Source organism: Drosophila mauritiana, chromosome 2L (assembly GCF_004382145.1).
Source record: "Drosophila mauritiana strain mau12 chromosome 2L, ASM438214v1, whole genome shotgun sequence".
In the NCBI taxonomy this organism is placed as follows: domain Eukaryota; kingdom Metazoa; phylum Arthropoda; class Insecta; order Diptera; family Drosophilidae; genus Drosophila; species Drosophila mauritiana.
Window position 1 is genome coordinate 15,528,538 of NC_046667.1, and position 26,831 is coordinate 15,555,368.

Here is a 26,831-nt window from a genome sequence, read left to right on the forward strand (position 1 = left end):
TTACATTTATTATTATAAATGACCCAAGCTTTCCGTACAACCAAAAAATATAAAAATAAGTTTTTCTTAACGATCTCATTCAAGTAAAAGCTGGAAACGGGGTATCAAACGAATATCGCGCTTGTGGGCCTTTTATTTTTTTTAATATGCTCCACGGCCAGACACTCTCTTTTTGGAAGCCCGCCCCAATGTTGGCCATTGAAATGCGTGTCTAGTGAAGGATCCGCGAGACGTGATTGGAAGTTTTTAGCAGGTCCTGTCGCCGTTTCCCCTTTGTTTCGATGGAATACGAGTGGTTTGCACCAGACGGGTGGGCGATGGCACACGTCTCTTTGCCAAATGCCAGTTAGTACGAACTGGAGGAGGGGGAGGCGTGTGACTAGCCCGAATTAAGAGCAAGCAAGAAGTGCAGATCTATCCCAGACCGGAACCGGAAGTTGCTGTGATGAATTGCTCTGCATCGACAGCCGCTTCCGTGCCTTTAAAGGCTGCTTCCCAAGTACATCTTACTGCGCCGCTCGAATCTTTCAGTTTTTAATATAAAATGCCTGGGATTTATGAGCGCCTCTTTTACAACTTTATTATGCCCCAATCTCACAATGAATGGCGGGCCGAGTAGGAGGGAATGTCGACAAGCCAAAGGAATATGAAACGAAATTAAAGCTGCCGGAAATGCAGACAAAGCGACAACTCATTGCAGCAGCTATTTTGCCCGGAGTGTCAGACAGAGATGACTGGAAAAAATCCTGAATAAAGCCGGAAAACTGAAATGAAATCCGAATCATATTGCATTTGGTGGGGAACGTCAAGAGTGACAAACAAACAGCTGAATGTAAGCTGCAGTCAGGCACCAATATTAAATTAAAATCCAGCAAAATTATTAATACTCGTAAAAGGCCGTTTTATATTGGGGAACTTTGACGGGCAAAAGGAATTGTGGGATATACAGCGAGGCAATGGAACAACGGCCGTCAACTTATCAAGGGAAATTAGCCGGGTATAAATGGATAGTACATTGTGCTTAGGTTGCAGAAGTTGAACATAATACCTAACAAATATCAGTCAGTGAAGCATTCATTTATAACAGCCGAAATTCAAGCAACTGCTTTGTTAATAGCATATTGAATTTACATTGCGTGTGTTCATAGAAATTACAATGAGGCCTTACTAGAACTGTAGCAATCTGATATTTGATTTCGTTTGAAGTAAAGATATTTCATAGGAGCAGCAACAAATTGCCATAATATGTATGTTTTATTCGCCACTTTTTGGAGCTTAATTCGATTTGTCATGGCGTTTTTCCGAAACAAAAGGAAGAAAGTTCACGTCCGGGGTTGAAACATTTTCACAAATAGTAACCGCAAACATAATTGAACCGCAAATGATGTGGGAGAGCAGTAAAACAGTGGGTGGCTTGCCCAGTTTGAAAACAGCATTCCCCATGGCCATAATTTTCGATTAATATTTCAGGCCAACTGTGTGTGCTGGGACATTTAAATTAAAGCTCGAGTGTGGTCAAATAGTAAAAGGTGATGAGGGCGTGACAGTGTTTGCTTTTCGCATTTAACAAACTTACCTGGCAAACTGGCTATGTAAACTGCGGTAATGATGAAGAGTCTACGCAGTTTAAGCGCTGGCTTTTGCATTTTATGTCCTTTTGCCAACAAATATGATTGTTTATTTATAAATCAGCTAATTTTTTATGTCACGCTGCCCTTCGCAACCGATTGACGTACATATATGAGCAATATCCGCTATATCCAGACCGCAGAAATCAATTTTTATATTCGCTAACTGGTTTTGTCATCCTTTTGTTTTGCTCTGCGCTCAGTATGTGCAATTTCCCCTTTTTTGTCGTTTGATTGGTTTTACTTTTTGCTCTATTTTGTGGTTGCATTTAATGCATTTTTCATTCGGCGCTCTTGCTTTCTTCGGTTTACCAGTCAGCCACAATTAGCAATCTGCACAGTGAGTCGCATTTGTATTCGTACTGTGACCAGGTCCTGTGTGCCCCGAACTACCTGAATGCCACTGCTGTTGCCTTGCATGTGAAATTGTGTAAATACGCTCGGCTTAGGGTTAGCTGCATTTCTCATTGAACTCGATTTGGCTATTTGCATTTTTCATATCCCTTCTGCCCTTTTTTGCATATTCATTTCCTGCTTTCCACAATTTTTCCACTTTGCTGCTATGTATTTTATATGACTTCGGCTCACTCCCAGCTTTTCCTTTTCCTGCTTGGGAATTCCACAATGTTGCTGGCTGATGATTGAACTGGATTCGGCTTCCGAATTAACCTAAAAAATTTATGAGCAGAGAGGGATAGAATTAGATCCAGTTGTATGCTTAGAAATATTTGAATTCATTGTAATTTAAATTTCGCTACGACAGCATTTTTTCAACATTTATCTACACCTTATAATCATGAAATCTTGTAAGCTCTCTGGCTCTGCATGAAACAGTTAAATAAATATTTGTAAATATAATCATACAATTTTATTTTTTGTATAAAAATTCTGAAAAATAACTTCTTGTGACATTGTTTAATTTTTGAGTTAATTATATTTTATTTGTATTTCCTATAGTGCGGACTGTACCGAATTTATTTAATCCTGTTATATTTGTGGCTTCCTTTTCCGCTTTCGTGGAAGTCTCAAATCTTGACAACTCCAATCATCATCAAATTCAATATCCCAGCCGAGGATTTACTGTCTTCGACTCGGAGAATCCTACGGTTCTAAATCATTGATGGACGCTTTAAGCTGCAATGGATTTTGGAGTTTTGCGAAAAACAATACACACGCACAGTGCATTTTCCAACTGATTTGAAAATCCAAAGTTGCCCATTAGCAAACCAAATACGCGCAGTTGCCACCGCAAACGGGGACGTGGCATGTGCAAAGGGCAGGGAGCAGGGAATTTCGACTTTGGCGCCACACGAAAAGCCGACTGACTTTACATGGGAAATTGGCAAAAGCCAAGCCATGAAATTGTACAACACGATTTTCACATTTCGTACATGACACCATTTCGTTTTCGACTGCCGAGAACAGGGACAGTGGCACACATGTGTGTAAGGCGCCCGGGTGGCTCGGTTGCCTAGTTGACATGCCTGTGTGCGTCGAGGAAAATTCACTTATGGAAATCGAAGATTTTCACTGTGCCCTCCATTCTTTTTCGATTTTTTTTAGGGAAAGCGAGGGAAAACTAAACTGATATGAAGTATCAGCATTCAGTATTCAATGTAAATCCTTTAAGCTGCAAGTGCGTTCGAAAGGAGACTCTCTGCCACGTATTCATGGATTCCTGGCTGACTGACAGGTTGACTGCGGCTCTGAGTGGAGCTCCTGCCCCATATTTGGTGGGTTCTGCGGGAAAAAGCGGAATGCGGTCCGTGTGATGAAGGCAGAGAGGGCGGTGCCTATATCCAACCAGAAACCAGTAACCAGTCAAGAGATGTGTGCCAAGTGGCGCAGCAGAGGGAGAACTTAGTACTTATTATCGTACCCATGGTGAGTACAGTATCACAGCAAAATAAGCCCAATAATTCTGCAGAATCAGCGTTATTCGCGATTAGTTGACAAGATTATCTTGTGTATTTTATGGTAAACGCTAAGTTTTTTTTTTGTAAAGGTGTTCCCTAGAATTTTCTATCAATAACTTTTTTGAATTCAATTGAACTACATATAGCACATTACATCAATACAGTTATACACAAAAACATACGCAAGAATACGACTTGACCATGTTCCTACAATGTCCTTCTGTGGTGCGAGGCTCTAAACACTTTTCTCAGCACATGAGCGATTTCAGTTCTGGAAGCCATCAGAACACGGACAATTTCAGCGATCTCTGGTTGGAGTCCAATACTAGTCAGGATTCGTACTTCGGTCAATCTAGTCGACTAAAACTTGCCCTTCTGGATTACAAGCAGTTCAACGCTGCAAGGACTATTCAGAGTCATGTGAGGGGATTCTTGGCCAGAAGGAATCGTAAAAGGCAGATCGATGCTGCCACCACCATTAGCAAGTGGTGGCGTGGCTTCTGGGTGCGCCACTCAAAGTTCTCCTTTATGCAGCAGCTGTTACAGCAGAGGATCATCCAGTATCACCACGATATGGCCACCAAGATCCAGGCGCTGTTCCGCGGATGGATGACTCGCCAGTACTTCCAGGACTTCCAGGGCATGAAGTCGCTCCGAATACAGTATGTGGAAGATATGCTCAGTTCGCTTTACAGAAAGGTCCACAGAATGCGCAAGGAGCATATGCTACCAGGCATTTATGCATTAAGGGAATCTGAGTAAGTCTTTCAAAATCGTTTTTCTTTCCACACACTAATTGTTGTTGTGTCTTATTTGCAGCTTACTAAGTAAGATCGAGGACCTTTCTAGTACCTTTGGCTATCGCTTTCATAACGGCCGTGTGCGAGCAGCCATTGCCATGAAGCGATCCTTCATAAACGACCGGCGACATGAGTTCCGAAAGGGAAATACTTATTCCAAAGTGCCTTATCCGGGACCCTATATAGAAAACATAAACGACTTAGAGTTTACCTTGCCAAAGCGATTGACACCGCGTTTGCAGCGTACGATTCTGGTATATGACAAGGCAATGAGGGATAAGAATGTGGAGAAGGTGTATATGAACTATTCAACAAGTAAGTTTCGCACCTATATTCCTAAATATGATAACAAACCACTATTTATCATTGCAGAACGTCGTATGAGCATGCATGTCATGCGAGAGAATATGCGAAATCGTTTTTGCAAAGATTTTGTAAAGCGTTTGGCAAAAAGGAACAAGACACGAAATGCACAGGATCGTAATATTAAATTCTATCTTGATGATCTTCTAACGACCGCTGATGAATATAATTGTTTTTGCAAGCCCCAGGTAAAAGACGATAGCTTGTGCCAATAGGTTGTCTCAGTAATTAACTTTCCATAAGACACTGAGTGCTGGGAAAATCTATTTTCACATTCGATCTGTTTTACATTATGGGCTCTTCAAATTGTGAACCTGTATTGAAAATAGTTGATGCATTAGCATGCAAAATAAATTAAAGTTACATACGAGTATGAAAAACTATAAAGCAATTTTACAACGTAAAATGTAAATAAACGTTCGTTCTCACTTTTCTTCTAATTTCTATAAAATCTGGGCAAAAAATTGATGCTGATTTACATTCTTATGCACAATACAACTGGCAGCCATTCAGATATAGCTTGAACATCTGTCCCACCTTCCATTTGACTATTCCAAGTGCCCGGGGGAAACGGACAAAATATTTCCATTTCTTACTGTCATCAGTCACAAAATTTCAGAAATTCCTCGACATAAAACTGATTTTGTCCCTCATCTGAAGACGAATAAAGCAGAGCGCTTAAACTTTTTTAATGTCAAGGCAACAAAAATTGGGGAAAAACGAATTCCGTTCTCCTTTGTGTGGATGACTGTGCGTTTTTAGCAGCTCGCAATTTATTTGCAAACATTTATTATAGTTACTTTTGTTTTATTCGCTTTGAGTACTTTCGCGCGTTGAGCGATGGAGATGGCAAAAAGTAGGGGTCACTTTTTTATGCGGCATTGTTTTATGGTCGCTTCGTGGCTGAAAATGTAATGCCCCAGCCATAAAGAAACTCCAACACCAGCCCTGGGCTGATAAGTCCTGTGAGAGAAGAAGGCAATCCAAGCTTGGAAACAAATTAGTTTAAAGATAAGTGGGTTACACAAATTCGAGTAGCATACTTTGTGGCATTAAGTGGCTGTCTTGATTAGTTCGTGCAGATGACTGACTGACTGAATGGCTCAGTTGGAAGTCGACCAGGACGAGAGGGCAAATACAATCAAGCATCAAGGCTGCAGACTGCACGTGAAAATGTTTAACAGCTGTCGATTGCAGGGAAAAGGGGGAGATTAGGGAAAATGGCATAGAGCAAACATCCTGGGAATCGAGCAGCAGCTCCAGAGCCCTCAGTACAGGACTCTCAGCCGAGGACCTTGAGGCATGCGCGTAATGCGCCTTTGGCCAAGTGCACTGTAAATACCAAAGCAATTTTCACTGCAAAATTAACAAGCGCCAAACCGCAACACAAGCCCGAGGTGCTGAAGTGGATTGGCTTGGCTATAGCCCAGTTGGCTAAGATGCCTGCCATACGTACAGTTACCACTAAGTCGAGGCGCCGGTCCATAATGAATTTTCCCAGCAGCTCCTCCACCTCATCGTCGTCTCCGTCCACGGTTTATTTGCCTTTCTTCCCATTTTTTCTGGCTCTGGCTCTTCCGACACACGAATGCAATTAAACTGCTCAGCTGGTTGAAAAAATCGAAAGTTTACCTTATTCCTTTTCCGTTCTTCATTGAATCATCAATTCACGGAATGAAAGCCCATTCTTTCTCAGTACCCTTACTTATAGGACTCATCTAAGTCCATAAACTTGGTGTAAACTAAGAATGTGCACTTTTCGGACTTATTACATTGAAAAAGGCACACCCTCGCAGCATGTTTATTTAATCCGTAACCATTTACAAAAACTTAAATTTACATCTGACCGTCCATATACATTTATTTATGATGGAATTTGTAGGCCATGATAATTTTATGATTACTCTCCACATGGCTAAACAATTTGCAGTAATCATCCAATTAAATAACCCCTTACCGCAGCCACTTATCCTACTAACTTGGTAAGGATTTTCAGTTTTTATTAAGTGCTTTGCTGCCCAACTGTCCATTAAGCAAAGACACGAAAGAATTCAAATTAAAGGCCCCAACCTTAATCTTAATTATGGCCATATACAGGACATGTGCGCGAGTGACCGAGTTGAAGATGAACCCGCAGACGTCCCGATTGGACAATAAACTAACACTAAACTGCCGAGTGCCGCCAAATGCTTGGGTCATCAAAATGTGTCAGGCCGGTCCATGCAAATTTTCCAACTTAATCATGGCAAATTATATTACGAGAGCCAGTCATTCCACTCTACAGGCCATTCTAACCCTTTGACCCTGGCCAAATGCCCGTTTATCAAATGACCCGTCCCACAACAGCTGTTGGCTCGAGAATAGTTTCCTTTATTCGGGTTCCTTTGCTCGTGGCTGTCAAATGAGATTAAAATAAGCTCTTCCGTCAATCGAAATCATCGACTTGGACTCTGCTGCTCCATTCCCCACACGACAATAGCAGGGTTCCCAGTTCTCATCTCGCCTTTTCCAGTGCCCAGCCCCAGTCTCCCCGTTACCAATTCTGAGTTCGTTCCCCACCCTCGAAAGCCACACCCAACGAGCAATATAATGGGCCAAGCGAATTTATAGCAATTGTGCACTAAAAGGGTTTTATCCACGCACAACAGCTTGACCAATAAAGCAACTAAGCGCATTTGTGCACCACTTCACAGGACCCGGATCGTGCCTCATATATACTATATAGTATCGGTTTGGGTTGGGGTTTTGGGTTTGGAGTTTAGGGCGTGGCAATCGGCCCAGAGCTCTGAGTGCCAGTTTATTGCCAAATTGAGTCCTCGGCGACAAAGCGTCGAGTGTATGGAGCGTTGTCAACAGCAGCTGCACAATTGAGATAAACTTCAATTTTCGTAAATTGTTTAGTTTATTGAAAAATCTGCGACATGTGAAGACTGCCAGCGGATCTATGCGAGTGTGCGAGTGTGTCCTGTATGTTTGCGGCACATTAAGCGCTCTGAATTTTAATTCAATTTAACTTTAGTTTCAGTTTTGCTGCTTCCGTTGCTGACGGAAGAGACAACCATTTATTGGCACATTTTATTTACGAATTTATTGGCTTTGATGGGTCCAAGCTGAAATGAATTGGACTGCACCCGAGCCAATGGCAGCTAGCAGCTGCAAAAAATTGCACAGCAACTGTACATGAGATTTTTTTAAAAATCGTATTAGGATTAAAAAAATCAACTTTACTTACACAATGCCTTTTAAATTAGTATAATACACATCATAATTAATGGCTGATACCGATGCACTTAAAAGTCACTAGAGATTCCTATTTATGGATTCATATGAAGTTACAAAATATGATGACCAGATCGATTGAATATGATGACTTGTTGATGAAAAGTTCTATCCTTTTAGTCTAAGCATTTTGAAATATTGCTGCCCTTGGCTTTTTCCCATCAGTCTCGGCTCCATTTGTAAGCAGAACAGCAGAGCGCAGATCGAACTTTTTCACCTAAAGCGACCAAAGATACATTTCTCTTATCAAAGGACCCAAAGGTCTGCCTAAGGCTCTCAGACACAATATCCGAGGGCCCCAACCAATCCCTTCGCCATGTTCTCGCATTCACGTACTCGCATTTCCCTTGAGAAAAGTGCTGCCTGTGTGAGCTGAAATTATGCGCATGTCGTTGGCATTTTCCTTCTCTGCTCAGCACGATTTTCAATTCAAATGTTTTTCTTTTCGGGGATTCGATTTCGCCGGCAGAAGGTGAAAGATGCGGTTACACTGACTCGGTTGGCGAAAACTTTTCGCATAAAATAAGGCAAGATAAATTGTTAATGCGTCTGTGGGGAAGCGATTAGCGGCAAATGTGCCGAGTTTATGTTGAAGTTCGTTTTGAAACCCATTTATTGCGAGCAGTGCAATTTTAATATTATTTTCCGTTTCCTTAAAGTGAAGCGGGAAGTACATCCATTTGAAGCAGAAACAGCTGCAACAACCGAATCAACTAATGTCTGGCCGGGACCAAAAAATATGTATGTATGAGAAACACAAGCAACAAAAGGTGAAATCAGACTGTCGTTGCCATTGGCAATTTATTTCCACAAGTCAAAAAACTCCAGTTCAGGGATTTAGTCCTTGGCCAAGGCAATCCTTACAGCCAGGATTGGGAGGCACTTCAGAACGCATTCAGGTGGGCAATTGGCAAATGCAACAGCTAGTGCAGCTCATGATAAATCGTTATTTATAATTTGTTTTGTAAGCGGAGAAATTTAGTATTTTACTTCGTTGTCCGGACTCCGGACTATAAGTGGTATATGTTAAATAAAGAAGAAAAGGGTATGTGGGCAAAGTAAATTGTCTAACCTAAGACGTTTTAATTCAAGAAATGGCTATTGTTATTGAATATCTATTTAAATGTGCTGAATTCAAAACTTTTTTCAGCTATTTGTTGGCCTAAAGAAGATTCGAGAATTAGAAATTTCAGGAGCATGTATTTATCCACCTCATGTAATGTATTTGTAGGGCATCTTATTATTTTCAGATAATTTAGATATTTTAGCCATTTCCCAACCACGTTTAGATTGAAAGTTTTCAGGTGTTTAGTTAAATCATTTTACATAACCATTTTCATTTTGCTCGCTCTTACCAGCGTATCAAATGCGTGGCTTATATTTAGCTCCAATCTGAATCTGAAAGCCGAGTTCATCTCTGACCCAGAGTCCTGGCCAAAAAGGAGGTAAATAAATGCAACTGTCAGTGGCAGCAGAGCTGCACGGCAACTGTCAGCGGCGGAATGCCAGTGACAAGTTTTGTGCAGCAGACAGTGTCAGGACTTCTTTTTCTTGGTAGCCAGGACTTTCCTCACAGTGATCCTGCCCAACTCCACCTGGTTTAATGTGCCTGATAAATTACCTGGACAAAGTTGCGTAACGAATCAGGAGTAAAGACTGGGGTTGGCAGACACTCCAATGACAGATGTTATTATTCATAATGATTCCCAAGCTGGCTAGGATCCGTAACTTGCTAGCCAGCATATATTAAAATTTAAAAGCACCCCAAACAGAATATCTAGAAAGAGCAATTAAAATAGTCCGTATTTTCTTAAGAAGTTGGCTTTGCGAAATTTATTAAAGCACAGTTTTCTAATATAATATGCGCGAAGGCCCACTTTCAGTTTTGACTCTATATTTATTGATTGAAACTTTGGAAACTATTTTGGTAAATGGTGTGGGCCTTGTAAGTGACTTAACCCAGAACTATTGCCTAGGCGACAATCAAATAAATCACAAGTCCTGCGTCTAATTAAACTTAAGCTGCGCGACCCTTAGCACTTGAGCTTGGCCCATTGTCTTAGCCGCATTCTCGCTCATTTGCATAGGGACGCGTTTTGCCGCCTACCAGCCAAAAGATCAACCGGGGAGCCATTTTCAGCCGCCGCCTACAGCGACGACCTCTCTCGCCAAGGATTTTGCGACACTCGAGATGTGTCTATGCATATGAGAGAAACTTTGTCCTTACCATCCTGTTCCTATGGCCCCTTAACCCCAAATGCCCCATCTCCTCCAAATAGTGTGTCACGCCCGGGTTTTGTGTCATATGTGCCAATTAAAGTCGCTGCCACGCCCACTCCCCAAAAAAGGGGGTTAAGCTTAAAGAAGAAAAACAATGAATGAGCTCAGTTGCACACTGCCCAAAACGAGGGAACTATAAAAAATGCAGTCATCATTTTCGGGCAACAGTTACAATATTTTTTAAAAGAATCAAGCGTTTTTTTATGTAACATTAACACATCCAAATGGAGCATATATCGTTGCCCTAAATATTTGCATCAGTTTTAATTCAAATTTAAGTTCCTAGAAAAACCAGAGCATAAGTTTTTTTCTCAGACAAAGAACTATCCAAGTGAATAAGGCTAGATCCTCTTGCTTCCACATCAAAGTACAGTGTATGGGGGCCCAAGTGGCTTGCTCGACTCCTGCTTTTCCTGCCTTTCGTCCTGCTCCGTGGTCCTGACTCCTGGCTGCTCGTTGTGCGCATTATTAGCTGTCGTTTATTTTACCCAAGCAGCCGCCAGAAGGAGGCGGCCTGCAAGGACCTCCAGTCGGGACCTCCAGCTGCTCTGTAGGAGAGGGGGCGAAACAAATTTCAGTTGTCGTCGTCATCGTCGCTCTCTGGCTCGTTGAGCTCCTTGTGCCCCGTCGAAAACTCACTGCATATGCCTTGGAAGAAAGTGGCTTCTCCATCCGGCTGCTTATCTTTGTACACTTTAAAGTCATTAGCCACCCTGGCTTTAACTAGATGCTTTTCAGGAAAATCAATGCCAGCCCCTCGTCCGAAAAAAGTCACTGGAAAAAGCGGGCCGCCAGGGCAAAACTGCAACTGCTGTCAAGTTAAGGGTTTGGCAGACGTCGCAAAAGAAATTATAAAATGAAAACAAAGTGCAAATATTTTTCTAATGTCTGACAGCAGCTGTTAAATGCTACGGAAAATCCCGACACAGACAAGCAGCAAAAGGAGAAAAGTGCTGGCCCAAAGGAGCAAAAAAGGGGCTTTGAAGAGGGGCCAGCGCACTAATGAACTATGAAAATAGCAGACAACAACAAAAAAACAAAGCGGAAGTGACAAAAAGTCCTGTCCACGAGAAGGCAACTTAAAGGACACACTGGCACAGAAGTCCCAAAAATAAAAGTTGCAGTAAAATTTTTTCTTTTTTTCAATGCTACATATTGATATAAAAAAATATATATATTTAAGTGATGATCAGAATCGTTGTCTTAAATTTCTTTGTACAACGAGAACTTTTGCGGCAAAATGTGAATCGATTATTTAATAATAGGTATACAGAAAAGCTTGTAAAGATATAAACAAATATATTTAAATTAATTTTGCTATTAATTATTTACCATATAATTTGCCCGAAGTAATTAGGAACCATATTTTCCAATTCCAACTTTTATAGAATTTTCTATTTTTTCTACAGCAAGCCCACAGTGTAGCATAATTAATTAGAAAACAAAAGCAGCTCACCGGAGAAAACAGAGAGAGCAACAAGCAATCACTTTCGGAATGGAAAAAATAGAGCAATATCCAAGTGCGGACTTGTGGAATCCACTCAGTAGTGCAGTCGCCACCGGAGGAAGCGGAAGTGGGTGGAATCGGTAGAAAGTGGAAGTGGGGTGGTGCCACCTCGACTACTCGCCACAAGATGGCGCTGTGCACTTACTTTTCTGCAGCTTGACAGCGCTCGAAATGAGACAAGTGGCAACAGCACGCGCAGCGAAAACGAGAAAAAAACTCAGACAATGGTGTAGAAGTGGGTGGTCCATCGTCAAAATGCTAATGCCAACGATGCAGAGGATGCGACGGGACGCCAGAAGGTCGAACATAAGGTCGGCGGTGGGGCGAAATCGAGTAAAATGCAATCGGTTTGTTGCCAGGGCAACTCAATGCGTTCAACTCGGGTTTGCTCTATTTGGTAATTTATGTGGCGACATTTTCGCCACCCAGAAAACCCACCAGGATTCCCGTTTGTTGTTGTTGTTATTGTTGCGAAATCAACCGCAAGGAACAAAACGAAAGCTGACGGGCAGCATTTTTGTGACAAGCGCACAAGTTTCACGCTTCAACGTGCAACCGAATGGCAAATGTGGAGGAGCGCAAGGATGCCTGACCTGTTCCCTAGTGGCAAGTGAGTTAGAAAATTAAAAGCACAATATGTTGGGGCTTGTTTGCTGCTATTTTTAGATCCGTTCTAACACGCTCTCATTGACATATTGACAATCATTTGGAAAGGGGCGTCAATTTTGAAAACTTAAAATATAAAAGGTGAAATTCAAATTCGATGTCCATAAAAGTGCTTCGTAGTCTTGGCGATCTAAGTCATACATATGTTTCTTTAACTAATTATTGGTTATAAAGACTGGTCTGTGATGTCTGTATGAAATATTCGGAATATTAAATACCCACAGCTGATATTCTACTCAACACTCGTACAAGTATAGCCCCTAAGCCCATGCACACTGATTTATTCACACAACTCATCCTAATTTAAAGCATTTAAAGGTGTAACCGCGTTGTACTTATTTTTGTCATATTTATATATATATGTATATATTTTTTTTTGCTACCTGATGTGAACAACTTTTTCTGTTGGCGACATTTCCTTCAAGTTTTTGCGTCTCGCCGCCCGATGGCGGCGGCTGTTGTTATTATTATTCAGTTACTCTGTTTATACAGGCAAGATATTCATACATTCATGAATATATATAAAGCACGTATCTTCCTTTTGGCGCTGCCCCAACACACAGGGCGAGAATTTGCATAAGCACCAGAGTACAACAATAACAAGATGTGTCTGTGGGTTGGCCAAGGAAAAGCGGGAAAGGCGGGAAAAGCATCCGCAGATAGCACGAGATGCGGCTTGGCTTACTTTTAAATTTGTGCTATGTGCAATATACCCTGTGCATGCGGTATCACAGAAAGAAAATATTTTCCAATGGCAAATAATATAATATAATATATTGGCTCGAAAATCAAAAGAGCTTTCATTGCATCATCGGTTAACTGTCAATAAATTTCACTGAAATCTTACCTTTTATATTTTATATTATAAAAATTTGTAGTCTCACATATATTTAAAAACTCTTTTCAGTGCATATATGTAAGTACGTGTTTCTTTCGCTACCACTTCTTCGACTTCGGCTGTACGTCTATATGTATGGGGACTTATCTTGCCACAGTCCTCGGAGTCGTATGCATGTTTATAAAATTGTCTAAATTTCCACAAGTTGATTTAAACTTTCTTCGCCTGCCTCGAGCATTTGGGTATGTATGTTGGTATTTTTTCAGAAATAAAAAAAAACCTTGCCTTTGTTAGTTAGATGCCCGGTGGTGCCGCTCAGGACTCTAATGCAAGTATCTCTTCTGGGCCCTCTGCTGGTTTTCCTGTTTTCCCGACCCACCTCGCGTATACGTTATATTTGTGCAAAAACCAGTTGGTTGCACACGAGCAGCAAAAAAGCGGAAGTATCGTACATTGTATTGTTGTTATTTCACCGGTATCCCTTTCATTGTAGAAAATGCTGAAAATGCACTCAGCTATTGAAATCTGAACCGCAGAAACAGCCCACTATATTCGGGCATTTGTCAATTTTTGTGGGTTTTATATTGAAACTCTATATTTACTTTATTTATACTTCTCTATATTCTCTATAACTCTATATTTACTTTACAGGTGTAAGGAAAGACAGCAGACAGGTGCCCGTAGCCAGGCAAAGAAAGAAATAAAGGTATGTGAATTAATTCTGAGTAAGATTCTTTTAAAACATTGAAATTGTACTACACAAACAACGAGATAACGTTAACGTAATGATGTATGAAATTCATACTATGAATACACCTTAAACAGAACCAAAAACTAATTGGTGTTAACCAAATGACGATTAAGACCACTCAACTGGAAATAATATATTTATTATATGTGACAGAAACGATTTGCCAATTTAATTAGATTTGTTTTAACATAAACAATTCGTGCCTCGAACTAACAATTCCATTAATTAATTCAGCTGTAAGCGGTTATGTTCTATTTGAACTGAAATGGGGAAACAAGTGTTTTAAATTTTTATTTAGCGTAGGCAGCAATTATGGTTTTTGGGCTTAATTTGAGATATGTTTTTGTTTACCTTGCAAACTTAAAGTTTGCAAAAAAGAATAGTTAGGTACTGCAAATCACGCATTAGATATAATAAGGATGTGCGTTTACATATACATAAATATGTACATATGTAGCTCGCTTGGTTCTTACATGCTATGAGCTTAGCCCGGTTGCAAGCCACTTGGCCCACTTACACACTTCTTTCGACGTGATCAAACTAATCTTCTTTCCAACATCTGTTTATAATTTTAGCCGAGAAAGAAGAGCATCTGGGCCTATTTGCCATTGCACTTGACTGAGCTTTGGCCCGGCGGCGCTCACATTCGCACTGTCACCCACTCAGATGAGAAGCGTTTTAACCAGCTAACCACTTCACTCGAGTGTTTGCTCACTTTGCGGGCTGTCTCCCCGAGAACCTTTCTCCTGCTTTCTCCCACTTTCGCCATGCCGCTACCGCTTCGGTTTGTGGTTACTGCTCTTTTTTTCGCATATGTTTTGACACGCCCTTTTTTTGTGCGCCCAGATGTTTTTGCTCCCCAACGATTTTCTTCGCTTTTCTTTGTTTTTTGTTTACGACCCCTCGAGCTCCCCTGGTATTTCCATTGTCTGTCGGCTTTCACTCAGTTTATTTGTACTCATGCATCATAAGGGTTTAATGGATTTGCCGTTGGCCTAGGCACGGCCTCGTTCCCGTTTGCTTTGCATCATTTACCCACTTTTCACACGCCCCTAAACGCAAAGAGTGTGTGTGGACCTACGCAATGATTATCATATTACGGCCATTGTGTCTGGAGCCACACCTCACTTTCCTTCCATTCCGCACTTACCACTTGGCTTTATGACTTTATTTTCGCCTCCCCTTCTCGACGGCAGTTAATACATTTTTATAGACTTGCCAAACTACTTAACAACCCCACTTTCGGCTTATTTTCCTTCCTCTGGTCTGTGTCTCTATTAGCTTTTCGCGTGCTTTGTCATTGCCGTTAATAGACTTACTTTCCTTCGTGCCCCAATTTCCAAGGCAATGTAGCGACAGACCATTAAAGCCAACGGCCCACCTGACCATCTGAGACTGACCACCTACTTAGCCATAAAAAATTTGGTCAACTCGGCGTATTTGTTTATATGCCTTTTGGATTTTACCAATTTTGTAGGCCTTGAACTATTTAGTTGGCCATAATTTCATAGTCGGAAATCGTATCTACACTATTTTATCAATTAAAAATAGTATTAATTTTCTGTAATTATAAAAGAATGGTAAGAATCCGCTTTTTAAACATATTAATTCAGAGGCAAGCACATATGGTATTAATTCCCATAACCACCATCTAGTGCACTTAGCTCAAGTTTTGCCAAACGCCTTCCGGAACAGTTTGCTCAGAAATTCCGTTTACATTTGCCAACATTTTTGCAGACTTCAGAAGCATCTGTAGTAGTCAGATCGAGTAGAACAACAATGAACACTACTACTGGTTGCATTCGGTTGCCCATGTACTTGGCTTGTTGTCGTCTGAATCTGTCTTCAACACACATCAATGGCATTATTAACACCGTATACAAGAGCACGGATTCTGAATGATGCCTTCAAGCTGGCTCCCAGGCCAAAAACCAAAAACATGCGTCGTTGTCCTTGTTGTGTATATGTATAAGTGGCTCTATGTGCGAGCGTATTTATGAACCACTGTGCTACGCCACACCACATATATATGTACATACACACAGCTAGCTGGTACATACGCATGTAAACTGCTTTTGGCGTGCATTAAGTGGTCTTAACTTCCAACCCAAGGACATGCTTTTTGGGTTTAAAGAATATTTTTTTGCAAGTGCGCCTGTGCAGTCAAAAGTAGTCTAAATAGTCTAAGAGACTATTTAATTTCATACGTATTTTACTAAATGCAAAACTTAGTGCACACTCAAGCCATGGAATTTTTTATTTAAAGTGTGTTTTCCTCACCTTCATTTTAATTGCATGCCGATCTTTATTAACAGCTTCATTTTTCATTCATATTAAAATAAAATCATAATAGGAGCACAAATTTATTTATCAGAAAGTTGTATACCACTACCTGATTAAAGATGCTAAGTGCCAAACATGCTTTTTTATTTCTTTTAACTTATCTTACCTGAATTTTGATTAAATTTGTTACGCCTTACCTTCGTTTACAACTTTATGCTTGCCCAGTGTTCAAAACACGTAATCCTACCTATTTGGGTTGTCTGGGCCAACTTTGAATTTACAGCTGGCAATTTGAAAGTCAGAACCCGTCTGACCCTTTTTACTTTCAGCTCATCAATGAACCAATAAAGTATGCTACCAAAAAAGGGCCGGCAATTGATGTTTTATTTCCTCGTTACATGTGTGAGCCATACAAATGCAGTTGGGAAAATGTTTACCTCTACATTTGCAGCCCTTGTTTGTTCTGCGAAATCAGGTTAACGAAGAGTCTTCTTCTGGCCAATTTAAGTGCGTGCGGAATTTCCTCCGATGAAGAGCTGGTTACAGTTTTCGACAGATACAATTAGCATTGTGAGTCTAAAACTAGCAAGGCATTCAAGGATTTTTAGAAACGCCCAGATGATATGGACGCAACTGTGGCAGTCTGATAAATTGAAATTTGAGCTGAATCGTAGAGCTGTTCGTTAGTTTGTTGCAGCACTTTAGCCTAGATCCAACCACTTCAAAGTTCGCGTTGTCGCCAAGTTCGGAGAGTAATGAAACTAACGTGCCTCCTTGTCTGACGTGGTGGCACTTTCACGAAGGCAGAAGAAAAGACCCCAGAACAAGGACGAGGACGTGACGGCGTCGAGTCGCAAGGTGGTTGAATTCAAATTAAATAGCAGTTTGATGAATATTGATTGATTGCCTTTGCCTTGGGACAAATTAGAAGAGCAAACCGACAAAGTTTTTTACTTGTGAGCCACAGGCGTTTATGCCAAGTTCAGTTTAACACGGAGCGTATTTGATTTCGAATAATTTTCAATTTCAATTTAAAGGAACTGCGAATTCTATTTCGTCAATAAGGTCAAACACAAAATGAAAATATTAACATATTATTATTTTGTTTGCCTCTTAAAGGCTGTTACTATAAACATAAGTGAAATTTTAAATTTGCCATCGATCCTAAAAATTAAAACCATATATATATATATTTTTTTTTTAGCTTGCAACCTTATTGTTTACAAAATTTCCCGCATAAATTTCGTTCCGCGGGTGTCGCTGTGCGCCTTGTTAAATATGAAAGGATTTCCTGGCTCTAGCTGCCGAGGCAACGTTAAACCATTTTCGTAATGGAGGCTACAAAGTAAGGCAGTCTTCGCAGACGACAGAGGACCCAAAAGGCAAGGCAATGTCCTCCGGACGAAACACAATGCAAGCGGCAACCGGAAATGAGTAAACAAGCGTCAAATAGTGAAAACAGCGGACCCAAGTACAATGCAATACCCAGTAGTCCTGGCTCCGTCAACATCCACTCCTCGAGTCCGTTTTCGTGCCTCGGTACGAGAGAACAAATAAATGAAACATTAAACAAGACAAGGAGCGGCACGAAAGGAGAAAAAGTACTGTGCTGGAGGGGGAACGCGCGCCGCATAAGGACGAAAAATGAGCACCGAAGACAACAACGGGATATCCTGGAACTTTATAAGGAGCTCCCCAAAAAATGACAACAACAACAGCGGCAACGGCAAGGACAACGAAGTTTATTTTAACTTTTGATTTCCGCCTTTTTCGGCGCAGCCCTCAAGTGCATTGGCAAATGATTGCATTGAGTGGCAAAGTTGCGCTTTCCAGAGAGAATATCGAGTAAGTCGGCTCAGCATTAAAAATGAATTAAACTGACAATATTCTGTTGTGTTGACGGAAGCTGCAAAGAAAACAGAGTACATTGATTCCTTTTGCACCTGACAAAAGAACCTGATACACACCTTTCACGATCATTTTTAAGTAATAGGATACTCTCTTAATAATGATTTTACTGAACCATCATAGGTCATTGGTATATAGATACCAAAGATTTTACAGCTTGAACGACCTTTGCCTTTATCAACACCTTAAAATATACAACGCCACAACTATTTTCGTTGGTTTAGATTTCTTTATGAGAATACCAGTTTCTTTATTAATACATATCCAAATTTTGAGCACTGAATCTTTGATTGAACAGAAAAAATTCCACCAGCCAATCCAATAACATTTTGTTAGATAGATTCTTCAGAGACAATATCACTTTAAGAAAGTGCTTTAAAAACAAATCTTCCTGTATTTGCTGATAAGTTTATTTTTAACAAATAAGCTTTTGCTTCATTGTCTATAGTTCTTTATGACTTTAGACTTTGATTTCATATAAAATTCATATACAAAATAGTACCACTGTCTCTGGAAGAGCTTTTTATATTTTGTAATAAAATGCCAAAGCCCTCAAAACAGGACTCTATCTCGTTGTAAGAATAGGTTGACCAAACGAACTCAATTTTTTTAGTATTATTTTTTTTTTAAGAAAATCCAGTAACTCATCAGTTTTTTTGGAAGAAGGCCAATTCGAAAATCTAGAGGAAGAGCATGAGGATTGCATAAGTTTATCCTCCGACTTAACAAGGTAAGTAATTTACGTTATAGTAAATACCTCTAAGAAAATAAGTTTCAATAGAGTACAAAGTGTTATTTTGGACTACAAGCAGTTCAAAGCGGCTCGCACAATTCAGCGTTATTATCACGGATGGCTAGTGCGAGAAAATTATCGAAAACTTCTGAAGTCTGCGATAATTATTCAAAAATGGTGGCGCCGTTTCGAGGCTCAGAGAAATTTGCTTTATGTGGCCGAAAGCGCTCTGCAGTCGGCTGTTTTGGCCCATTACGAGAAGTCTGCTACCCTGATTCAGACGCTCTATCGCGGATGGTGGTCGCGAAAACATATCTTTGATCTTACCATGCTCAAGAGCGTGCAGATTATGTTGGCAAAGGACCTGATCCACTCCTTGCTCAAATACTTACACGCGACGAAAAATTCTGAAATGCTTCCAGGCATTTACACGATACGGGATTCGAGGTAAGTGATTGGTCACATAAACAACTATTAGTGAATATGTGAATATGCAAATCATATAATAATAATAATATTCTGATCCTATACATTTTTCTAGCATATGTCTGGAAACTTTGGAGGAATTGATGGCAACATTTGGCTTTCGATATTATAACGCTCATGCTTGCTACAAAATGAAGGAAACGTTGTCAATGGTGGCACAGAGCCGAAAGGTGTTTACGTCCACATCCTATTTCACGGATGTACCATATCCCGGCTTTAATGATCGAGGATTTTGTGGCCCTCGGCAGCATTCTACCATGACCATGAATGCCAAAGATCAAGAACATTATGAATTGATTCACATATTCCTGACCGGTAGTAGAAAAATGGGCATGACTACGGCTAAGATCGAACAGAAAATAGCCAACCTTGCAGAAGAAAATCGTAAGTTCGTGTTGCGACTTGAACGTGTGGTACAAGCTATTCCTTTTTTTTTTAATTTACAGGCTTAAATATGTTGATAAAGAGGGACAACAAGAAAAAGAGTTTTATTAAAAGGATTTATCTTGACATGAAGAACTGGCATTACTCAAATGGAGATCCAATTCTTCCCATCAGCTTGTTCAAAAATAGTGAGATGCCTGCGGTCCTGGAAAGTGCCAAGAAAACTCTGGAATCAATTTTTGGTGAACTGGAGCCATGTGTTTGCCCAACGAACAAAGAAATATCTTACCTTTTAAATTATCTTAATGATTCTTAAGGAGTTTATAATCTTTGTGTATTATATATCTTTGTAAACCTTACGAATATTTCACAATAAAGAACCTTTAAGCTATATTTTACAATATGCTTGTCAATGTTATTTTCTATCCAAATATGGACTAAATCACGAAATTCATTAAAATTTTGAGCATTTAATGTTCAGTTTGACTATAGCTATTCTTTTTTTTATTTGAACTTTTGCTTTGGTGTAATTAAAATTAATCATTTTAAATGTATTTAGCGAATTTTATTATTATATTAGTCCGATCGATGGTAGTTTTGTAAAATTTCTAATAAAATAAAATTAATTTTAAGTAAACAAATAAAAAAAATCCTCTTCGTGGGTTAAGCTAGTCTGGATCGTATTTTTTATTTATACTCAAGCTTTTTAGACCTGACATTCCTCGTCGAGACTTTTCCTCTTTGTTTATTCCGCACACACAAGCATAAGTTCAATATTGGCAGCAAATTAAATTTAATGATGTTTGCTGCTTGCAGCCCAAAGAAAAACCGTAGCAAAAAGCCAAGCCAAAATTGCCAACTCTGGTAAATATTTGCCAACCGACTCTAATGAACTTAAGCATACAAATAGGGAACTAGCGTATAGGTCCCAGACTTTGGGCAATGCCAGTGTCTTGCAGAAGACGTTTCCCAAAAAAATGTACAGGCATTCGATTGTGCTGGATTTTGTTAAAGAGTAGAGTCTTGCCTGCTTCACAAAAAAAAATCCATTACTTATAAAAGAAAATTGGCTGAACATCAATAAACGTGTTTACACCAGAAATGTGTATTTAGACATTTCTCGTATTTTTGCGTGGGTTGGCCATTGTGATGCCACAAATGTCTATGCATAGCTTGGTCTAACCTAGTTGAAATAAAATGTTATCACATATGCTGAGACTTTTTCTGTCAATCGAAATTTCGTACCTAAGTATGAACGGGAATAATACAATTCAGTTGATTTCCGTAGTTCAAACAAGCAACACCTTCGGAATTGAACTCCAAATTCTAAGTGATTTTCGGTTGCCTTTTAAATTTAACAAATTTTCGGCTAGTTTTAAGAAAAAAGTTTTGTTATTTCATATTAGTTCTAAGTATAAAGTGAAATTACTTATATCGAATCATAGTGCACCAGAATTCTTGAAGCACCAAAAACTGACTCGGCTCTTCCTTCTTTTTTCGTTTGGTAAATATTTGTTATATCGTTTAATTTGATAAAATTGCTTCTGAACAGTACAGTTTTAAGAAAAAAGTTTTGTTATTTCATATTAGTTCTAAGTATAAAGTGAAATTACTTATATCGAATCATAGTGCACCAGAATTCTTGAAGCACCAAAAACTGACTCGGCTCTTCCTTCTTTTTTCGTTTGGTAAATATTTGTTATATCGTTTAATTTGATAAAATTGCTTCTGAACAGTACCATTTTTCTTTTCAGTTTTTTTTTTTTTTTAAGTTTTTAACACATCTCCATTTATGTTTTCGGGATATGCAAAACTAACAAAACAAACCGTTATAGTGGTAAGACTTATATGTGTAATCGCCTACGCTGACAATGGGCAATAAGAATGAACTCTTGCCCCGTATTGAGAGGATATCTCTTTGGAAACTACACCATACTTCGATGAAACACACCAAACTGGCAAAGAAAGCCTTCCGAAAATGGTAGATATTCGTTATATCGTTTAATATAAAGTTCCTGCCTTACAGTACCAATTTTTTGCAGCCATGATGACACCATTACATGTGTTCTTCTTGCAGGAGATTACATAATAAAATCAGAAACACTACCAGACTCAAAACCATATGATATACATCAGTTCGCAGAATATATGTGGATATAAAACTAAAACCGTTATACATAAGAATAATATAATATTTTAATACTAGTCATGGAGGTAAGATCATTTTACGCCTACGCTGACAACGGGCAATCAGAATTAACTCTTTCCCCGTAATGAAAGCAGATAACTCTCTCTCCTCGTTCAGACACACCATACCTGGATCAAACACACCAAACTGGCCAAGCAGGAGACCTTCCCTAAATGGTAGATATTCGTTATATCCTTTAATTTTAAGTTCCTGCCTTACAGTACCAATTTTTTGCAGCCATGATGACACCATTACATGTGTTCTTCTTGCAGGAGATTACATAATAAAATCAGAAACTCTACCAGACTCAAAACCATATGATATACATCAGTTCGCAGAATATATGTGGATATAAAACTAAAACCGTTATACATAAGAATAATATAATATTTTAATACTAGTCATGGAGGTAAGATCATTTTACGCCTACGCTGACAACGGGCAATCAGAATTAACTCTTTCCCCGTAATGAAAGCAGATAACTCTCTCTCCTCGTACAGACACACCATACCTGGATCAAACACACCAAACTGGCCAAGCAGGAGACCTTCCCTAAATGGTAGATATTCGTTATATCACTTAATATTATTAAGTTCCTGCCTTACAGTACCAATTTTTTGCAGACATGATGACACCATTACATGTGTATGGGGAATTACATATTAAAAACAAATGCTCGAGTACACTGAACATCAAAATACATTTGGATATAATACTAAAAACTTTAAATATAATAAATTTACACTTTTACACTTCAAGCGAATGTATTTATTTGGGTGACAAAGAATAATTAATTAGGCCGAAGTTAAGTAAAAAAACAAAGAAACGATAAAGCCAAAACGAAAAATATTAGTCATGGGCAGCAAAAAAATCAGGTTAGCCGAGTTAGCCCAAATATGCAAATAAATCTGCCAACAAAAATGGAAACAAGTCTGAGCCAAGTTGCACATTAACTTCCGCAGCTCATTAAGTCACTGTCAGCCGTTCGAGGCGGGAAGCTTGCTGGAAATACATATAAATTTTTGTGACGCCAACTGGACGACAGTCGACCACTGTACAAGGCCCCAGAATCGACCAAGAATTCGCATCGAGCTGGAAAACAACATTTGGGTGGGAGGTGTGTAACAAGGACACCCTACGTATTTAGATAAATCTACAGGGGTCGAAAAAATTGCTGAAAAGGTTGGAATGAAAATGTCGGCGCTTAAATTAAATACGCAGAAAACAAAAATATGACGCGTCCCGGCCTCTCTTTGCCGGAAGTTTAATTGGGTCGATTCCCTTATTTTGTTCGTCCAATAAGAAATGGTTGGTTTTTTTTTTTTAATTTTTTGCCATGCGAGGGTCATGAGCATTCCTACGGGGCCAATGGCCAGGGCAGGCCAAACTAATTAGTGGCCATTTTGTGGGTGCTCTCAGTTGGATTAATTTTAAATGTGAAATTAATTGAATCGCAGTAAAAAAGAAGGAGATCTCTTTAAAAATTTTTACGTTCAAAAATATTGCAAGTTACAGTAAAATTTACCCTATATATTATTGTATTGGGATGATAACTCACTTATTTGCCATTTTGAATTGCCGGCATTTTTAAATTTTATTTGATTTCAGTTCAGTCTATATCATTATCGCACAAATTTGAGAGGAAACCCACAAGCAGATTGCACACGATTAAATTAATTTGCTGGTTTCGTTGTTGTTTTTGCCAGTGGCACAGTAATCCACATGGTCTATATAATTAAACACACGCGCTGCGAAAAAACAAGCGAAGAATCAATGAGCCAAGTATTGGTTCGAGAAACTATGGCTAGTAAGTCATCAGCAGCATTACTTCTGAGCAAAACACGATATAGTGCATTACAGATGTCGTTTTTAACCTGTTTACTTTGTAAATTTGCAACCACGAAAACGAATTTTGTGACAGTGCAGCTGGTCGGCGTTTGACTGAGATCCAATTCGTTGCGCGTTATCAATGAAACTGCTGATTTTTCTCGTCATCGTCGCCAGCATCGCCCCAGAAAGGAAATACCTTCGTGGCTCCTCGGGTTTTTGTATTCTCCCTCTCAATGGCGCTTTGACAGGACCTTTTCTCTCAACTTAACGAAGGACCTCGGAGAGAGAGAGCCCAGGGATATTTAACGGTTGGAACGTTGAAATAGTCAAAAATAATTTTACTGTTACATTTAATTTTAAAAAAATTTTTATTCACCTTATACTATTATATTAAATTTTCTAATTTAAGAAAGAGTTTCGCCGAAAAAAATTTGGCAGTAAAACGTTGATTGTCCCAACACTGTTAAAATATTGGGATATTATTTAACATAGTTACGCCTGCAGAAAATAACATAAGTGAAACCTCTTTGATTGAAGGACTTTATTTCCAAGCTAAGCTATATCACAAGTTAGTTACGCTGCTTATTATTATACTTAAAATGAGTTTTCTATAATTATTAAAAAACATATTATTGTTTGTTGTAGGAAGTTCACGACAAGGTGGTGAGCATTTTAATTTGATCGAGTATACTCTTCACTCGAAGGGGTTGTCTATCCATTTATCCTAATGAAGTCTATATCTCGAGAAATATTAAATATGGATAGTTAGTTTAAGATTCACGAAACTCCAGTTGCGGAAAAAGTGGAATTACATACTTCTTTATGGTTTTATTTTACCTCACTAGGGAGGTATCAAATAGTCGAGGAATTCGTTTATTAATAAAAGCAATTGACAATCAATGAACTCCTTAATGAAACAAATCATATCATTCATAACACCTTTAACAGGGAATAGATTTTCATTTGCAAGCTTAATCGCTGGGTGAGGTTTAATTAATTGCCATTAATTAGGGATAATGCATTTACTGCTTAGTGCCAAGTCAAGGAATTAGGGTAAGCCCCTATCAGGGATCCCCTTACTCGAGAATCACGGTATTACCCCCACCTTTTCGTAAGGTTTTAAGGTGCTTCAATATGCTGGGCCCTATGCCGCATAACCGACTGACTCCTGCCTACTTAAAGTAAGGAAAATCTTTTATGACACGTTATTAGTTGGCCCTGAGCAAAGAGAAAGCCGCGAGTTGTGCGCCGCGAAGGGATATGTATGTATGCACATATATGTGCATGTGTGTGGAGGGGCACCGACTCAGACGCGGCGGCAAGCTTTAATATGCTTAATGTAATTATGAGAATCGCATAGAAGGGCACCGCATCCCTGCATACAAATGGAAGCGTAATTCGCAAAAGGATGGAGGGTGTCAGGTTGTAAAAAATGCCGGAGGACTTTTGTACCCGCCGTTGTCATAAAAACACACGCAATTTACGTATACAATACTCAGATTTTTTATTGTTGCGCGAGAAAATAAAGATTGCATTTTAAGGTCGGTCAATTACAAATTTAAATATTGTGCTTTAATTTATGATGCACTACAACTTGGCGGAAGAAACAGTTGAAAATATGTTCCGAGCATTTAGCGTTTGATAATAGAATATCCATTTACAATTACCTTTCTGTACGAACTTATCGCTCAGCGCACTAAGCCAGCTAGCACACATTTCTGGATCATTTTTTTGACAATTCTCGAAATCCATTTGTTAAGTGTCCATTTTTTAAACTTCTGCTTCTCAGCACCTGAGCCACATTAAAGAAAGTAAAACAAATCGGAGATCAGGCAGCCTACTTATATTTACATTAACATTGCAAACATATTTATTCCTTCGCTCCTAAATTCGTAAACTGACTTTGCGGCTAATGCAAATGGCAGGCGAAGCGAAGCGTAAAATGCTTTGTAAATTATTATGCCAAGTCTAAAAAATGGGGAGGGTCCTACGACCCCACATATATAAATATTTTTCCAGAGATAAACAAAGTATTTGCGCAGTGGGACGGCATGTGTCATAAATTTCAATTGACTTATGAATATGGAGGGCAATCTGTTCCCTTGGAAAGTTTTAGCTCCAACACGTGCATAAAAGCCGATGAATACTGTTTAAATTTACTTGCCATATTGCTGATTTTTTATGCTTTTATTGGAGTTTCGCGGCTTTAAGAACATAAGATGGTATAAAATATTTTAAGTCAAATGTTAATGATAAATAAAGATTAAAAGGATGCTTTAAAATATTTTTATTTTTCATCATATCCATACAACGGCCAACTTCGTAGATGTATTTATGTGTTTGTCAAATCTCTGGCCGAAAACAATACACAAACTTTCAACCGGGGCCAATGCATCATTTTTATGTGGAAAATTTTAGAACAGCCTAAGCTTTTAATGGGCCCCGCAGCTCAGTGGGGCGAAAAGTCCCGGCCAGGACCTTCACATACTCTCGAAGGCAGTAACACCGTGGCCAAGAGCACCCCAAAGGATATTAACAATAATCTAACCAAATTAACTCAAAGCACTAAAGTGTAAGTGACATTAAGTTAATTTTCGTGTGCGCCAGCGAAAGAATAAACGAGATGAAAAAGAAAACGCAAGAGGCGAAACAAAAAAAGTGGCAAATAGGGGGGAAAACTTACGTTTTATTTTCCGTATTCTATGCTTTTTTTTCTACTACTTTTTTGTACTTTTTTCTTTTGTCCCTGCTGCCGTTGGTTGCATCAACTGTGCAAAATTTCCCACGAGATCAATCAGCCACAGGCTGGAAAACAGGACGGCCAACAACAACAACGACGCCTGTGATGAGGTGGTCTTTGTGGGTGGGAAAAACGAGCAGGAGCAGCAGTTCCTGTCGCTCCTTGTTGTGGTTTTTGTTGCTATTACTGCCTCCGTTCAAGTTTTTCCTTTTGTGTAACTTTGACCTGCTCGGCTCCCAGAGCTTTTCTTT

General features: G+C 39.4%; 3 protein-coding genes and 1 long non-coding RNA gene across 7 annotated transcripts in view; 3 read left to right on the forward strand and 1 right to left on the reverse strand.

The window, feature by feature from the left end:
• The window catches only part of LOC117144382, a 57,329-nt gene extending 33,366 nt beyond the window's left edge, over positions 1-23,963 (reverse strand). The window contains exons 1-2 of the mRNA XM_033309518.1: positions 23,569-23,963; positions 1,577-2,297 (exon numbers count right to left, since the gene is read on the reverse strand). Coding sequence (XP_033165409.1) covers positions 1,577-1,646 — 70 coding nt within the window. The 5' untranslated portion in view covers positions 1,647-2,297; positions 23,569-23,963. The remainder of the gene's footprint in view (positions 1-1,576; positions 2,298-23,568) is intronic.
• LOC117144374 lies at positions 3,746-5,090 on the forward strand. The gene is made up of 3 exons (XM_033309506.1): positions 3,746-4,302; positions 4,364-4,659; positions 4,717-5,090. Exons 1-3 carry the CDS (start codon positions 3,746-3,748, stop codon positions 4,920-4,922), a joined length of 1,059 nt encoding a protein of 352 aa, XP_033165397.1. The 3' UTR covers positions 4,923-5,090.
• On the forward strand, positions 18,684-20,215 carry LOC117144368. The gene is made up of 5 exons (XM_033309494.1): positions 18,684-18,794; positions 18,851-18,949; positions 19,001-19,399; positions 19,494-19,822; positions 19,885-20,215. The coding sequence occupies exons 1-5, from the start codon at positions 18,760-18,762 to the stop codon at positions 20,136-20,138; spliced, it is 1,116 nt and encodes a 371-aa protein (XP_033165385.1). The 5' UTR covers positions 18,684-18,759; the 3' UTR covers positions 20,139-20,215.
• LOC117144410 lies at positions 21,359-22,762 on the forward strand. Of its 4 annotated transcripts, XR_004459638.1 has the most exons (7): positions 21,359-21,510; positions 21,658-21,803; positions 21,865-22,036; positions 22,106-22,186; positions 22,248-22,419; positions 22,489-22,569; positions 22,634-22,762. It is a non-coding gene; the product is annotated as an uncharacterized LOC117144410 (long non-coding RNA). The 4 variants fall into 4 exon arrangements; XR_004459637.1 differs by lacking the exon at positions 21,359-21,510 and having other exon boundaries at positions 21,582-21,803; XR_004459639.1 differs by lacking the exon at positions 21,359-21,510 and having other exon boundaries at positions 21,582-21,803; positions 22,511-22,569.
• Positions 23,964-26,831: the final 2,868 nt, after the last annotated feature.

Bases quoted from the DNA above. Each gene is read 5' to 3' on its own strand.
- LOC117144374 (XM_033309506.1), top strand. From the start codon at position 3,746: ATGTTCCTACAATGTCCTTCTGTGGTGCGAGGCTCTAAACACTTTTCT. The intron at 4,303-4,363 runs GTAAGTCTTTCA...TCTTATTTGCAG, and splicing joins TATGCATTAAGGGAATCTGA to CTTACTAAGTAAGATCGAGG. The intron at 4,660-4,716 runs GTAAGTTTCGCA...TTATCATTGCAG, and splicing joins GTATATGAACTATTCAACAA to AACGTCGTATGAGCATGCAT.
- LOC117144368 (XM_033309494.1), top strand. From the start codon at position 18,760: ATGCCAAAGCCCTCAAAACAGGACTCTATCTCGTT. The intron at 18,795-18,850 runs GTAAGAATAGGT...TTTTTTTTTAAG, and splicing joins AAACAGGACTCTATCTCGTT to AAAATCCAGTAACTCATCAG. The intron at 18,950-19,000 runs GTAAGTAATTTA...AAGTTTCAATAG, and splicing joins TTATCCTCCGACTTAACAAG to AGTACAAAGTGTTATTTTGG.